Source organism: Gossypium raimondii, chromosome 3 (genome assembly GCF_025698545.1).
Source record: "Gossypium raimondii isolate GPD5lz chromosome 3, ASM2569854v1, whole genome shotgun sequence".
NCBI classification, from domain to species: Eukaryota; Viridiplantae; Streptophyta; class Magnoliopsida; order Malvales; family Malvaceae; genus Gossypium; species Gossypium raimondii.
In genome coordinates this window covers 41,562,105-41,579,597 of record NC_068567.1, presented here as the reverse complement: position 1 = coordinate 41,579,597, position 17,493 = coordinate 41,562,105, and the positions used below count along the sequence as shown (strand labels likewise).

The following is a 17,493-nucleotide window of genomic DNA, read 5'->3' as shown; positions in this document are numbered from 1 at the left end:
TTATATTTTATTTTTCATTCTTCGTGTTAGATCGATCTACATTTCAACTATCATTTGATCCAATAGCAAAGTCGTTTTAGTCTTTGGTGGTAATTACAGCATAAAATTAAATTAGTAGTAAGCACGATAAATGAAGAATCGAAAAGAACCGAACAAACCCATCCATGACATATGCACATGTTAAGATTGAAAAGTCATACATCGTAATTATAAATGATAAAACACGAATAAAACTCAAGAATACTAAGGCTTGGTTGACTTTTTATTTTAAATACATTTAGGAAGTTTTACTTTCATATTCAAACCTACGCCATATACAAATATTAAAATGTGTAAATTATAAAATAGTAGAGATATTTAACCCAAAACCCAAAAGTCAGCAGCATTTGTAAATGGAAAAAGGAGGTTTACATAAGAAGAAAAAAAAAACTGGAAGGATTATGTTAACAACCTTGTTGAAAAGAGTAAGAGAAAATATGGAGATTGATTGGAGTGTAGTTAAAGTTGGTTAACTGCTCATTTGCCCTGTAGTTTAACAAATCAGATGCCATTTTTTCTTCAATAAATCATTCAACGTTCCCACACTAATAAATTCCTCATCTTCAATTCAACACATCATCGGACAGATACCAAAGAACCGGTGAATGTGATAGACGTGTATGCAAGGAAAGTAGTCAATGGTTTTGGCAGCAATTGGTTCTGAAACAAGACAATTCTTTGCATGCATTCAACAGCTAATCTGATATTTGGAATTCTGAAACATCTAACTCACCTCTAAAGTATTAATTCCAAACACCCATTGAATTGATGGCACGATTCACCACCATCAGAAATACATGCCTAAACTCTCTACATTTACCAACTCACCAAAATGTTCATCTTCATGTGGAGGAAAAATATGTCACCTCACCTCATGGAGACTCTTGTATTAAAAGTCAAATTACATTTTACACATTTTACTAAAAATTTTGGTAAATTAGTCATTGTATATTATATCAAAGAATAAACTCGATAATTTTGTTAAAAATTTCGTCCATTTCTAATATTAAAAACTAGTGAGAGTTATACATGCCTGCCACGTATACCTCATGCTGACTTATAGGGACCAGTTTTTAACAGAAGGATCATTTTGCTCCTTAATCTAACGTACAAGGGCTAATTTACCCCACTTTTTAGTAAATGAGACAAAATGCAATCCAACTCCTAATATAAGGGTCTCCAAGATACTTTTATCCATGGAAGAAGCTAGACCACCAACATTTCACTACCATTGCTAATACCCTTCATTTGCTTTTTAATATCCATATTAGCGTATCTTACTCATACTTGAGCGTGAGTGTCGTATACATATTTGATGAGTTTTTAGAAGATCATATCTCAATTCTTGGATGTGTCCAATATAGATGCTTTAAGGAAAAAGGCAGCATGTATCACTCTTTCAATTTGATGTTTCACCTTCTGATTAAGATACTTTGGATTTTAGAACTAAAGTCATGGTGGAGATTGATCCAAAAAAACCACTTAACAATTCATACCAAAACCAGAATTGGAATTAAAGCATTGACCATGTAATTAAAAAAAATGTCAAATAAAATTATCTTTGACAAGTATAGTTTGGGCCATCTACAATCAAAATCCACACAATAACTTAAAACAAGAGTGACATCTTTTCGGAAAAAAAAAATCATTGATAATTGACATTTCATGATGTTTACATACAAAGACACGCTTGCAGAAATATATGAAACACCTTTTTTGTTTTGTTTATACGGAAAACCCTGTCACTAACTACGCTCATATTATACTAATAATGTCTTTCATTGACTTTCTATTCATCATCCATGAACTCTAAAAGTATTGCAAACAATGGGGGAGCATCAATTATATAATAAACCGCCCATCCACATGGATTGAATGTAAATGGGACATTTTTATCTTAAAAAAACTGACAAGCTTGCACGGATTTAGGCGTTGGATTCTGCATCATCTTCTATCTCGTGCACAGCTTGAAGGGGACCGCTACCGAACATCAGACCTCTGCCTGAGAGATTGTTTAGAGGACCATCTCCAAATAAACATACCTGCGGTTCAATCTGATTCAACCGTTTCCATTCATCGTCTGACAGTGACCAATTGAATATGTCGATATTTTGCTTTATCCTGTCAGGCTTTAAGCTACATGGTAGAACACTGGTTCCTCTTTGAAAACCCCACCGTAGGATTACCTACAAAAGGAGCAAAGCACAACCACATGATTTAGAATCGTTAGAACTGCTAGACTAGTTAAACATAGCATGTTAGGACAGGAAGCATATCGTGGCTTTTAAGGGCAATAAGTCAACTGAAAACGGATGTTCTAGGATGAAGCATTTCTTGCTTTAGCTAAATAACCAGGGTAATGCTCATAGGGTATTCAAGCCGTTGTTACAGTTTATTAAGAGAACCTTGAACTGAGCCAAGATAAAATAATGCACTATCATACACATGAAGCTCTAAGTACACAAAATATCCAAGATCAGAAGGTCCTGATCAAAAGCATTATTCAGTTCCAATCATCACATCTTGATGCTAAAGAAAAACTTAAAAGGGCAATCAACTTACTACTACTTGCTTACTGCTCAGCATATCCACAATGCACATTATCACATTTAAGGTCTACGCGATTGAACACCATTATAAGTGCATTTAACATGCATTTCTCGATTCCAATCCTTTAAATCCTTGGACCACTCAGGAAATTGAAACAATAACATACAGCAATGTTTTTATCTATTATCAATGAAGGTAATATAATATATTTTCTAACAATTGATTGGGTTATTAACACAGAGCCCTTTATTAGCTATTTCTATCCACATTTTTCCCTTTTCTTTTGTATTTTGTTTTTAGTTGGAATGCACAAAGTGCCTAGAAATAAGGTTTGTTCCACCGCTCACTAAACTCAGAAGTTCACTAGATGTAAGGATAACGTATAATTGTAGGCTTGCTTTAAAGCTTATTGACCTGATTGAAGAGCTATTCCGTGAATCCGCTCTTCATTTGGTGTTTGGTGGAAACGGAAAAGGAAAAAGTGATTGAAAACCAGCTAATGGGTTTGGTGGTAGTTGACAATTGGAAATTCTCTGGTATAGCCATATGTGGAAGTTAAACCGAAAGATACTCACCATAATATTAGTACTTTTCCTAGAGATATACTTCTTTACTAGTTATTCAGGGGTTTACCGACAATTATATGAACTCGGTTTTAATAATAAAGATATTGCTTTTCATGGTTACATATAACCATGAAAGACATGCAACTTCCTGTGTCTGGGCAAATTATAGTCATTACTTCATGCAATCTGCTTTCCTTTCTCAGTAATGGTACAACAGCTTGAAAATGATAAATGCATTATCAACACATGGTACAAATGGAGCGTGGTCAAATTTATTGAGCAAAGTGAAACTAAATGAGGCGAGGCAAGTTCTATTCAGACTTCACTTGACCAAATTTTACCAAGTTTCATCTCTGTACGAGTTCATTTTGAAGCTTAAAACTTATCAAGTTTGTGAGGCAAGCTCAAGTTTAATCCTAGGTTGGTCACGTGGGAAATATTTCATACGCCAACTTTTAAGCAGTTGACTACACAAAACATATCGGTGGCATATTTCAAAGTCATTCATTAGCATACCTGTTCGGGTGTCTTTTTGTGCCTATCTGCTATCTCTCCAACAACTGACAATTTCAACATTGGTCCATGTACTGATCGAGACCTCCTAAATGAAATGCGAGGAGTTCCAGGTTCATCTTCCCCACCCGATCCACTATCAGACACTCCGGGACTTGAAGTAGGTACTCCCAAAGGTGTGTGAGCAGACACATGGATACCTTTCGATTGGCAAAACTTCACCAGTTCATCTTGTCTCCAAAAAGGATGCAACTCCACCTATAAATAATGTCAAATCAATCATACATGTTGCTGATGACTTTCACCATATACAGAGTTCAGGTTTCAGAAAAGGAAAAGTAATCAACTAACTTTGCTGTGAACTGATGTTTTAAATAAATTAAAGAAAAAAGATGACAACTATAAGAACAAAGGTCTCATAACTGGAAAAGTATTACAAGATGAACAAGCACTATTTTGCATGCATAAGATTCGAGCCTAATATTTGAACACTATTTCAATAACAGTAAAACAAAAGCAAGAATGAAAGTTTGCGTAGATGGTATCGAGTCATGGAAAAGAAAAAAAAACTACTAAAAAAGGAAAAGCATAATATAGAATCACATGTACATGCAATCATAATCTTTTTCCCTCTCAAGTTAATTAAAACAATCAAATCATCAACATTTTATTTCAGTCAAATTTCGAGGCAATCAATTACAAAAGCCTTTTTCTTCGTTTGTTTTAAGTGGTATGCAAGGTGACAAGAGACTTTAGCAGCTACTAACGTAGTCAATCAGATGAATCATATTTCTGGTTCACAAAGCAAAAACATGGTTGAATAAAACTCATGTAAAGGAAAATTTACATAATTTAAATAGAAGGTAACATGTTTAGCGAATATAAACTCTAGTAGTAAGATGCTGCGTACAAAAAACTAAGTTCCAAGCAAAATGCATTCCTCAAGGTACAAGCAAGGGATTGCTCAAAATTATGTGCTTTCACATGATAGTAGATAATCCATGCCAGATGTGGTCGGTTTCCACTTTTGATTACAGTGATTATCAAGTAATAAACAAAGATTCTTGTGCATCAAGTACTAAAAGTTTGCCTAGAGTTTTGCATACCATATATTCAAACATTCTGAGAGTAATTTTATGCAAACCAAGGTGCATATATCATCATACATGTTCATTAGACTGAATCACTGCAAGATAATTAAATAGAAGAAACTCAATGGCTGGATCTCTAACTAGTAATGAATTTAATTCACGGTGAAGTTATTAATAAATCAAAGCAAATGACAATTCTTTTTTATGCAGGAATAACTGAAATTAGAATGAATTCAAATTTAAGAAAAAAAAAGAAAGAAAAGGTGATCTCTATCAAACCTGGTTAACTGCAGGTACAATTTTTGTGAATTTAAGCAGTTCTTTGATCTGAGGCACACTGAAATTGCTTACACCAATAGCTCTAACCAAACCCGATTCGACTAACGCTTCCATTGCCTTCCACACCTTCTTCAGCCGACTCAAAAACTGCCTACGCTCGCTCCCTGACTTTGAAGGAGGATCGGTTGCATCTCCAAAAGCCGAGATCTCAGGCCAATGCATCAAATAAAGATCCAAGTAGGAGACCCCAAGGTTCTTAAGAGACACCTTAACATAATTCTCAATCTTATTTAATGAATTCATAGTACAATAAAGCTTAGAGGTTAAGAAAACATCTTCTCTTTTCAAAGAACCTTTGAAGGCTTCAGCCAAAGCTTCCCCAACTTCAACCTCATTGCCATAAAGATGTGCACAATCTATATGGCGGTAACCGACCGACAATGCTGTTTTCACAGCATCAACGCAGAGGTCTCCTCCACTCTGCCATGTTCCTAGCCCAATGGCTGGAATTTTAGCTCCAGTATTCAACACAAAGAAATTCCCAGTTTTCCCTTTCATTTCCCTTGATTTTCTTGACCCACCAACCAAGAATAAAAAAAGGGGGTTAGGGGGGAGCAAGATTTCAACTCTAAAGTTTCCAACAAACAAAGAGAAAAAAACCCGATTTCAAAGGATTGCGGTAAGATATGGAAATCAAACCAAAAACCCACTACTAAAATCTCAAAAACAAGACAACCCAAATCGGCAAGAATACTAAAAGAACATTCTTTATTAAAAAAACCAAGACTTCACTTCAAATACTAAAAAAGAACTCAGCTGCTGTTTATCCATTACAATTGATCCGAAATCAAACTATATATTAAAAGAAAAGTAATAAACAAACCTCAAAAAATTCAGACCACAGCCACCAAATACCAAGGACTTTTCTTTTTTTCCTACTATGTGTATGGAAAAAAAGCGTATGATACAGCAGAACTTCAAAAGAGAGGTTCAAGGTCAACAATGGCAACACAGGGAAGCAAAATAAACTTATAAACTAAAACACCCCCCTCAAGAGATAAAACAGCACTCTTTTACTTGTAGCCTGGAGTATGTGTATATAATTATAACATATTTTTTATATACACAGTATTCAAATTTATGAATCTGTCTATCTATTTTAGACAAAAGACAAAAGGTCAAATATAAAATAATAGTGAGTTAGATCATTACGTTGAAAATTTTAATAGGAATATAAAAGAAAAAGAAAAAGAAAAATGAAGGGCTATGTATGTACCTAACTGGAAGAAAGGGGTTGTCTCAAATGAACCCTATCCACCACCTACCAAGCACCCAACTTCACAAATCACAACTACATTCATTGGACATTGCTCCCAGTATCTCTTTTGAATTGTGTCATTGAAATTCAATTTCTTTTATTAATTTTTTATTTTCAGATACTGTTCTGGTTCTGTTTAAGCCATATCTATTGGTTTCAACGTGAGAATATTCGTTGTGATAGGACTTGGTAAGTTCTAACCAATGGGTAGACTAGGGTGTTGGGACAGTATCCTAAGGATTACAGTTTGGTACCAGTAAAAGGGTAACGAAGTTATTATTTGATTTCTTCAATTATAAATACTCATAGGGTGTTTTATAAGTGATATTGGTCCAAGTGAAGAGTTGGCATTCCATTTATGGAGACAGGTGAAGGCACAGACAGTAGAGTGGAGGGGAGGTGGCAGCAGTAATCACAATGTTGTTCTGAAGTTCCAAATGATGGTTTAGTTGAAAGCACATTTCCTACGGGTCAAACAAACTTTATTTGGAATCTCTTCCTTTTTGTCTCTGTAAGAACCATATAAACATAAAAAACACAATGGTCACTGTAAGTAAAACAAAAGAAGCAGTCATATCCTGGAACATGTAATCAGAAAAGCTGCTTTTGTTGTGTTTCCCATCTCCGGTTTTTTTATTTAATTTTTCATCAAATTATTAAGTGAAAGTGATGGTAACCATTGGACAAATTTGCAGAAGAACAGTGATAGATTTTATACAAAGTGGCAATGAAAAGCTCCAAATATGTACAGCCAAGAATAGAAAGGAAGAAAAATTAACAAGGGTGAAAAGGAAGTATGAGAAATTGTTTTAAAAGTACCACGCTTTTACTCAAACTTACCTACTTAGTTTGACTGGCAAGTACAGAAGAAGAAATTGTATGGCTTGATTTTCTCAACATCTATGTGTGTGAAATGGGAACTTTGGTTTTTGCTGCAAATCCAACAAATAAATGATCTGTTACATAATTAATATCTTTTTCCATTTCAGATCAGATTCTGAATATTTATCATCTCCGATATTCATCAAGTCACCAATCCTTTGTAAAAGCTGCATTGATTCCAAAACCATATTTCAGATTGATGTGATTTTAGCCGATAACACAGAAAAATCTGTGTTTATTATGGTTACCCTAAGAATGATGTCCTACGATCAACAACCAGCTCAAGGAGAAGTTCACTAAATAGATCTGATGAATATCACAAATTCAATCCTTCTTAATGCATGCAATGTAAACGAGAAATTTGTGCTGCCAAATAGCTGAAGTTTATCCCCTTTTTTTTTAACTTAATCTTTCAAAAAGCCCTCAAACTTTAAAAAAAAATAATAAAACTTTCAAAATATATCAAAAAGGTCCTCAAACCTTTTCAAAAAAGCAATTAAGTCCCTACTTTTTTACACTCAATTAGGTACTTGAACTTTCAAAATACATCAAAAACTCTCTCAAACTTTTCAAAAAAATTTTAAACCCTGCTTTTATTTAAAATTAGAAAAAATTTATTAAAAATTAAAATCAATAAAAAGCTAAAATATTATTAAATTTTAATAAAATTTAAATATTAAAATTTATTAAAATTAGAAGAAAAATATAAAAATCATAAAAATATATATATAAAATTGTAAAAGTTATAAAATATATAGAAATATAAAAATTATAAAATTTTATAAAGTCATAAGAAAATTATACAAAATGTAAAAAATATAAATTTCATAAAAAATTATAAAAGTTATCGTACCAAAAGAAGCATTTTATAATTTTTCTATAACTTTATTGATTTTTATTTTTATTACTTTCCGCCACATGTCACGTGTTGTATTGCAACACATGATGACTTTAATTGAAAAAACTACGAGTTGTTAATTTTTATGATTTTTATAAAATTTACAATTTTTTATTTTTACAATTTTTATAAAAATTATAACTTTTATATTTTATTAAAATTTAATAATTTTCTAAAATTTATTATTTTATGATTTATAATTTTTAATAAGAGTAGGGCTTAATTACTTTTTAAAAAAAAATTGAGGGTCTTTTTGATGCATTTTAAAAGTTCAAGTACCCAATTAAGTGAAAAAGGCGCAGGGGCTTAATTGCTTTTTTTTGAAGAAGTTTGAAGGCTTTTTTTATTCATTTTGAAAGTTTAAGTATTCAATTGAGTGCAAAAAAAAAAAGAAAAAGAGAGAGACTTAATTGCTTTTTTTGTAAAAGTTTGAGGGTTTTTTTACACCCTTAAGCCTTTTTTTAAAATGTATAAAAGTAGCTCCAAGTCTAGTTGATATGTCTCAATTTTTTGGAAGTCGCCTGCTCTGATATTTAAAATAATACCATCCACATTTGAACTTGATAGATATAGTCTTTGAATCATCTTGCTTAATTTCGATTAGACTAAAAGTATCTTTAAATTATCTACTAATATAAGTGTATTCTCGCATTACAACTCGTCCATGTAATTACACTTAGTATTAGTTAAATGTTAGATAACTAATAAATCAATATTTATTTTTATTTTACTTTATGCAAAAATTATTAAAACAATATACAAAAGATATTAATTATAATAATAGAATTTTATTAAATCAATCTAAATGAAAAATTATAAGTATTAGATCTAGTAGCTCTCTACTCGGTGACACTGTATAAAATGATGACAGAAGTTAGAGATGATGCATAATATGATATTGGGGTCAATGGCGGAGCATAATAAGATGTTAAAGTCGGTGACAACGTATAGTAGTGGTGCATATAAAGAAGACTATCTATCTATCTTAAAGGTACCAACTTCAAAATTATAAATAGTGAACAGAAAATTATTTTTTGTTATTAAATATTACTAATATTAATTATATTAAATTTTTTAATATCTATTATGTTAATTATTTAAAAAATATATTATAATAGGCCAAATTAGGCATATATTTCAAAAAAAATTATTTGACTTTTTATGTCGTTTTTTTAATTTTAAAAAATAGACCCCTTTTGGAGAGAGAAAGTTGGTCGCGCTTTCCTCTAATGGTCAATTCCAATGGCTTTTTGAACGTTGGTAGGCAACGGTAAAAAAAAAAAAAATGGCCCCAACAGTCAATTTTTTTTCTATAAATAACCATGCAAGTTTATTTTTTTCACTCAAATCCAACTTTCTCAATTCTTTCTAATATCTCAACTCTCTTAGTTCTATCATTTTTCTTAAGTTCTATTCTAAAATTTTCTATACGCTCATTTAAAAAAATATATTTTTAATTATTTCGTATTTTATTCGTTTTGATTAAGTTTTCACGAATGACAACCTCTCTGATTCGTTTCGACGACAAGCACATTTCCTTCTCTCAAGTGATAATGGTAAGACAAAATTTTAAATTTCGTTATTTTCAATTAAGTTAAATTTAAAATTTTTTATTTTTTAAAATATTTTAATTGAATTTTTGTTGTTGATATAAATAGGCAGATGATCGTGTTTTGGAGGGGTTCATAAACAATTTGTCAAATGGCCTAATCATCGAAATTCGTAGTTACTTGCAAGACGCTGGATTCTTGCATACGTCTCGTATGCTCGAGGGTTGCAAACTCAATCCTACACTCATTAGCTTGTTGGTGGAAAGATGGATGCCTGAGACACACACTTTCTATCTTCTATGCGACGAGTATACAATCACACTCGAGGATATAGCTTTACAACTCGATTTACCCATTGATGGGCCAGTCGTCACAGGGTTAGCGGTCATTCCAAGTAAAGAGGACCTTTGCGTGGCATTTTTGGGGAAGGTCTCGAACAAGTTTCAAGGTGGTTAGATAGTGATAAAGTGGTTGGAAATCAACTTTGAGGAGTTTCCTCTGAATACGATTGACGTCGTTAAAGAACAATACGCCTGAGCATTCGTTCTGAGGTTAATCAGGGGCATTTTAATGCCCAATAAATCTCAAATTTTGGTACACATAAGGTGGCTATTACACTTAGTCAACTTAAAAGAATATAGAGGACTAAGTTGGGGATCAGCCGTGTTGGCCACATTGTACCGGGAGTTGTGTCGAGTGACGAAACCAGATAAGATGTCAATCGGTGGTGGCCTGCTCCTGCTGTAGTCATGGGCCTTGTGGCGACTACTATTTCTATGTCCCCAAGTGAATGACCCATACATGTTCCCATTGGTGACAAGGTAAAAATTGTTTCTTAATAAATGTGTAGTTTGTATATTAAACGTTGTTTATTTATTATAAGTTTGAATTAACATATCGCTTCTATAGGTAGAACCATGAGTCGAGTTATGTGAGACTACCCGACCAACTCGAAGATATCATGTTGCTGTTAAATCAATGCTCGGAAGCCAAGATTAGTTACTTATTTTTTCCAACCTATAATAATTATGCAATGACTTTTAAATAACATTTTGTACATAATACAATTTACAATTATGCACTGTAGTTTAAATGGATGTCGTACGTCGAGCTAGATATAATAGAATACTTTGGACAATCGAAGTATGTGAGATGTGAAGGTATCGTTGATAGTGTACATGATGGTGGAAATGCATGAATTGAATCAAGTAATTCAACAATTCGAGTGGAGGCAACAAATTCCACCGCCACAGCGAAACATGGATGAATTATACAAGGTGGACCTATGGGGAAAAAACAACGAGAATTGGCGAGATATTCACAAGGAGTACATCGACACTTGGGATCGTATGATGGAATTCTTACCCATCCGCGAACCGTTTTTCTTAACGGACACGATGACTTGTTTGGAGTACTTGTCATGGTTCAGACTCGTGAGTAAGCCATATCTGCTATCTATTAAGACGGGAAGTAGGCAAATTCGTCAGAAGAGGGAACGACGATCGCCCCAACAGTGTAGGTCCGGACGTGGTTGCATGTTGGGTTTGTCATCGGCTTCGACTAAAGAAGCACCACCTATGTCTGCGCGACATCCCAGTCAATATATTCCACTTATTCTTGTTCATTTTACTAACCCCGTATTTTTTTCACAATCACCATATTACGGACCACCATAAATCCATGTTTCTACCCCCATCGCAGGTACATATTTCAGGGCACTAACGTCCCATGTATTCTACACCCCATGCTGATATCAATGCCGATGCAAATGTTGAGTCAGATGCCGACGCATGTCCTATCACTGATAACAACGTCGATGCTGACACCGATCTAGTCATCGCTGCTAATGACGATGCCCGGGTCAAAGCTGATGTATCCGAGTTTTGTGACACCTTACGATTATACATCAGTAGTGTCACAAACACCCATCACTATATTGTTTTATCGGGTTGAGATATCGACGACACCATCTTCTCATGGAGTGGATGACACACAATGGGAGGCTAGGATGGCACCGCACTCCAGTATGAAGGAAGGCAATGGGAACAAAGATAAAGCCGAGTGTGGAGATGAAGACAAAGACGACGATGAAGATGAAGATGAACATGAAGGTAGAGGTGAAAATGAAGAAGACGAGGATGATTGTCACGATCTAGTGGAGGAATCAATGCCACTAGTTGTGTGTAGAAATTCTACACGCACCTGTCAGCCACTGTCGGGAGGCACACATTCAACCCAACGATGCCGATGATGTATTTTTAATTTACTAATTGTGGTGTAAATATAAACGACATCAATAAAGAAATGATAATTTTTTTGGTATATTTGTATTGCAACTCATATTTTTCTTTCTTAAATTGTGATGTAAATTATACGTAAATTTGAAAAGTTAAATTCCTTGATAAATTGAAAATGATAAATACAACTACAAATACAGTTGGCATGCAATTTTTAATAAATTAAAAAAATTTAAACAAAAAAGGTAAGTATTGTAATAAATTTTATATCGTTGAAAAAAATGAATGCTATCGAGGTTGACGACCCAACATACCCCTCAGTACAAAACATGTTGCCTTTGTATGCCATGGGTTTCTACAGTACCCGCATAGCCTCTATTGGTTGTCCCTCTCTCGAATATCCATATTGGTGCGTATCCTAGTAGAATTCGGGTGACCTTTCGAGACTCAACGTAGGTTCATGTTTGGTGCTAACTCATACGGCACGCTAGACACTAGCGGTCATGTTCTCTCATTTGGGACGAGTGGGAATTCAAGACTCCACACATTATGCACACATTCAAGTGTGTTACCCTCATATGATATCTTTAATCTCTTTGGGATAATATTCGTTCTCTCAATATGATCTTATTTTATCTAATGGTAACCATTACATTTTCCTTCATGAAAAGGTAATCACTATCATATATTGATCAAGTCACCCATCACAAAGATGAATAACCCATGGCCACATTTACTTTTCATCAACCATGTAATGCCAACGAGAGGATATCATTTACTCATATATCAAACTATGAATTTTATTATTGTGAATGACGCTACATACTGCGGAAGTCGTACACCCAACACACCAACTTTCAGTTCCTTATCAATTTGAACTTAGGATTTTAGTTATATCAAAGTGTAAGAGTCACGCATACATAGCCATCATCCACTCAGGATTTAGGTATGTCAAACTATAAACATCACAAGTGAATAAATCCATAAACAGATTCTGGATCTATTCTTCTTAGGTTCAGTCTGATGTACTATCAGTCTAGTCAGTTACATCTATGTCTCTATCTTCTAGGAGTCATATGTTTCGATGCCCAAGACAAAGCATCTCCCCAATTGGACTTGATAGACGACATATTAGTCTTTCAATCGATTTTCTCATTTTCAATTAGACTAAGGACATATTTAGGTTCGTCTACTAATACAAGTTATCTTCTTGTATTATGATCCGACCACGTAATACCGTTTAATATTAGTTTTAATGTTAGACAACTAATGAAAAACATTTGCTCCCATTTTTCTTTGTGTGCAAAAACCATTTGAGGACAATAATACAAAGTATATTAGTGTAATGAATGAATTTGTTTTATTAATCAATCTATTCGAAAAGAATTTACAAGTTTACAAACAAATATACTACACTCAGGGAACCATATCCAATAGGAATTCCACCAATTCCCATATTGCATCACATTCAATCAACAAGGGATCGAACCTCTATTCTTAGAACCATTCATCTGTAAAGAATCTCGTTCCACTTTTGATTTGTGGAAATGGTTGACATCAATTTTGCTCGGTGCCTCTGTAGTCCATCGTCCTTTTCGAGGTTCCATTGAATAGATTTAATCAAGCTAATGAAACATTAAATTACACAAACATGTTTTATAATAGAAAATCAAATCAGAACGTTTAACTTTGTTAGGTTGTGGGTTCTCTCGTGTCGGGTTGTTCTCTGAACCAACAAGCGGCACTTTGTACCTACAAAATAGACGACAACCAAAAGAAAGAACAACAGAATGGAAAGTAATAGAGAAAAAAGAAGATTGGTAGAAGAATCGGGGTTAAAATAACGAAATCTCAACTAGCAATGGAAGGAGGGAGTACGACAGCCTAAGAGGGTCTTTTTGTGGTTGTTTAAGGTGTTTTGAAAGTGATATTTAGGGTAAAAATCATTTGGTATATAGAGGAAATTTGACAAGTCGCGCACAAGGACGGGATAGAAATTATAGAATCCCGATAGCATGACACGACATAGGGGTGCGCGTTGCGACACGATGCCCTAATTTCCAGGTTTTTGAGTTTGAAGTTGTGTGTTGCAATATAGGCTATACATGTCGTGACACAAAAATTAGATTTTCAATAATTTTACTTCAAAGTTTTGTGTTGCAACACAGTGGGGTCTGTGTTGTGACATAACATGAAATTTTTAAATTCTCAAGCTTCGAAATTTTGTGTTGCAACATAGGGGTAGTTGTGTTGCGACACAGCCTGGAAGTCTCAAAAACTGCCTTTTCGGGTAGTATCAGGCTGCTCGATTTGTGCCCAATCACCCTAGGCACCTTTAAGAACAGTTTCGCTCTCTAAAACTTTATTTCTACTCTAACTAAAACTAAAAATAAAAAATTACAACTTAAAAATTCAAAACTCACAAAACTTTACAATATTTACAAAATTAGTAATAAAGTTGGGACATGGCTGGCTTGTCATGGCGACGTTGTGTCCCTTGTCAGGACATCACCTATTGTGTTGAGCCTCCCCTTTTGCAAACATTTTAACGTTTTGGATTCTTTGCTTCCCCTACTTTACGAACTCTGAAACCATTGTGTAAAAACACATAAAATACCTAATTTAAGATTAAAAATAAAGTAATAAAAACGAACAATGAAAATTAAAATCAACAAAAATTTAAATAAGAAGTTCCCTTTCAGAGTTCGGATGATCTAAATCGCCTCCGTAGAAGAACTTCTAGTTGGTCCTTGACACTTTGATTCGTCTTTTGTTCTTCCATCGAGATATGTAAACCAGTACCTTTATTCAATTCCATTGATGTTGTCTTATTTTTGACCGGTGCAACATCCACATTACAAGCCATTTTGTGCCAAATCCTTGCCAACCCCAAATTATTTTCTGGGGTATTATCAACTCGAGCTTCCTTACCTCCATGTTACGTGAAGCTTTGGTTGCATAAGCTTCACCTCTACATTGTATGAGAACGTTATGAACCCATCAACCCCTTCGGTTGGCACTTCCTTAGTTTTAGCCAGAAAGCGTATTGGCTCTTCTACACTTTCATTCATAACCAGTTGCAGCTCAATGTTAGTAGTCAATGCTACCTCTACCTCTACTGCTACGTCTACCTCTATGTTAATTAGATCAAAGACATTTTTGGCTTTTTTTAGTTCGTCTTTATGGTCTCCGGCTCCAAACTCTAGCTGACTATTATCATCTAATTCAGAATAATCAAGGACAATATCGTGGTCCACATGATTATGGTTGGGAACATCATGCATGACCTCTTCTAATGGAGTCATTAATTTGTACCTTCATTGGATTAGCTCTATCATGAGTGACATTTGATCTGACATAGCCTCAAATCGTTTGGATATTGCTTCCAATTGTTTGAAAATGGGTTGCTTAATTGCTTTGCACAAAGATATCTACTGCAAATTATAAGAGAGCTATTCTAGGAATTCGAGCATATTATTCTCTTGATCATACGACTCATAAAGAGGTTCGCATGAATACCCTTTTTCTCCACATTCACTATCATAGCTCCATTGGTTTGTTGAAGCTCCGTTCGTGTAACAGTCTGATTTTTATTGGTGTCGAAAACAGTGGTTTCGGGCCAACAAATCTGACGAGTAAGTTTATAAATATTATTATTTAATATTTACGAGTCAAATATGATTTTAAAATGGTTTTTTATTTGATAAATTATGTTATTTAAGTGATTTATTAAGTTCGAGTGGCATGACCCTAACGTCAAGTGGTTTTAAAAAATAAGGAATCGGGACCTCGTTTCTATAAATTGAGCCGTAAATATTTTTATAAATATTTACGGAGTGTCATTAAGGTGGTATTAAAGTTTTGTTAAGAAATTTTATCGTTTAGATAGTTAATTAAAGAAAAAAGACTAAATTGTAAAATGTGCAAAATTTGTGAATTAACACATTTAGTGGCCAAATGGATTTATTATTAATTTAGAAAGGACCTATGTGGTAATTTAGCCTTAATTAATATGGTTGGACCGCAACTTGAATTAAAATGATAAAATAAAATATGTTTAATGGCAAATTTGTAAAAAAGTTGAAATGTAACTTAAAACATAATGGAATTTATCAACATTTTTCTTCATTCTTCTTCTTGGATGGCTGAACCTCCATGAAAGAAAGCTCAAGCTTTGGCCAAACTTCGTAGGATGCATGTAAGTCCGATTTAGCCCCGTTTCTTATAATTTTTATGTTTTTGAGATCGTTGCAATTAGGTCCAACTAGCCCGTACCTTCGTTTTGGAAACTGTTAAAGGTTTTAAATATTTCCATTATGAATCTTGTGATTTTTTATGTTAAATGATGAATTTGGAACGTTGATTGAAAATTAAAAGTATTTTGTTAAGTGATTTTTGATGAATTTATCGATTAGGGACTAAATTGATAATTAAAAGTACAATGATTTGATGTGAAATTATTACAAATATGGACTGATATGGGTGCCATGAATATTCAGCTATTATAATTTGGCATTAAAAATGGTTAATTTGTCTGTTTTGGGCACAGGGACTAAATTGAATAAAAGTAAAAATTTAGGGGTAATTTTTTAAAAGTGTCAAAAATGACCAAATTGCATGGAATTCATAATTTTACTGTTTAAATTGATAAATTGAATGAAATTATTAATTTAGATCAAGATCGGGTAAAAATCGAGGAAAATATAAAATTACCAAAATGCACCTGAACTTTGGTATTTTTACAATTTAGCCAGGTAAGTTCCTTATACTATTATTCTTAATCATATTGAATATTTCATACTATTTCATTATTTGTTAAATCTTAAATGTTATTTAGCTATGTTTTAAGAAATTGAAACATAACATTAGTTCGGGCTCTGTGCCTAGTAGGCTTCGTGCCGGTGATATTCGGGCTTTGTGCCTAGCAGGCTTTGTGCTAGTGATATTCAGGCTTTGTGGCTAGCAGGCTTTGTACCAGTGATATTCAGGCTTTGTGCTGGTGTAATTGTATAAGGCCTCGAGCTTAGTAAACTTTGTTTTGGTGTGTTATATAGATAACTGGTACGGTAAATATTGTTTCAATTATCTGATGTTGTTATATTTGGTTTAACATGCATGAAAAAGGAAAAGTAAGGTATGTGATTCAAATGAATTATGTCATGAAATTATAAAAGGATTGAAATGGTAAGTTTATAATTGGGATGTAAATAGAATGGTTTATAATCTTATGAAAAGATTGATGATTATGTATTACAACTTATAAATCCTAGTATGTTATACATGAAAAGTATATGTGATCTTATTGAATATACTCAATTGTGGGTTGAATGGTGTTCAATAGGTTTATACTAAGTTTAAAGTATTAGTGTTGAATCATGTTTAATCTATGTATTATAGTATTAAAGTGATAAGTTATGTTTCATGTTCTACGAGCTTATTAAGCATTCATTGCTTACATAGTTTTCTTTCTCTTACTTTACAGATTATCGGAAGCTCAATCGAGTTGGAAGCTAATCGGAAATCTATCACACTATCTAGTGATTATATTGGTAGATTCTGATGTCTTGATC

The 17,493-nt window shown here is 33.5% G+C and overlaps 1 protein-coding gene across 2 annotated transcripts; it reads right to left on the bottom strand.

The window, feature by feature from the left end:
- Positions 1–1,667: 1,667 nt before the first annotated feature.
- On the bottom strand, positions 1,668–6,219 carry LOC105794302 (aldo-keto reductase family 4 member C10). Of its 2 annotated transcripts, XM_052628370.1 has the most exons (4): positions 5,922–6,219; positions 5,039–5,609; positions 3,672–3,926; positions 1,668–2,225 (listed from the first exon to the last, which is right to left on the bottom strand). In XM_052628370.1, exons 2-4 carry the CDS (start codon positions 5,594–5,596, stop codon positions 1,965–1,967), a joined length of 1,074 nt encoding a protein of 357 aa, XP_052484330.1. In that variant the 5' UTR covers positions 5,597–5,609; positions 5,922–6,219; the 3' UTR covers positions 1,668–1,964. The 2 variants fall into 2 exon arrangements, with proteins under 2 accessions (XP_052484330.1, XP_012478867.1); XM_012623413.2 differs by having other exon boundaries at positions 5,039–6,217.
- Positions 6,220–17,493: the final 11,274 nt, after the last annotated feature.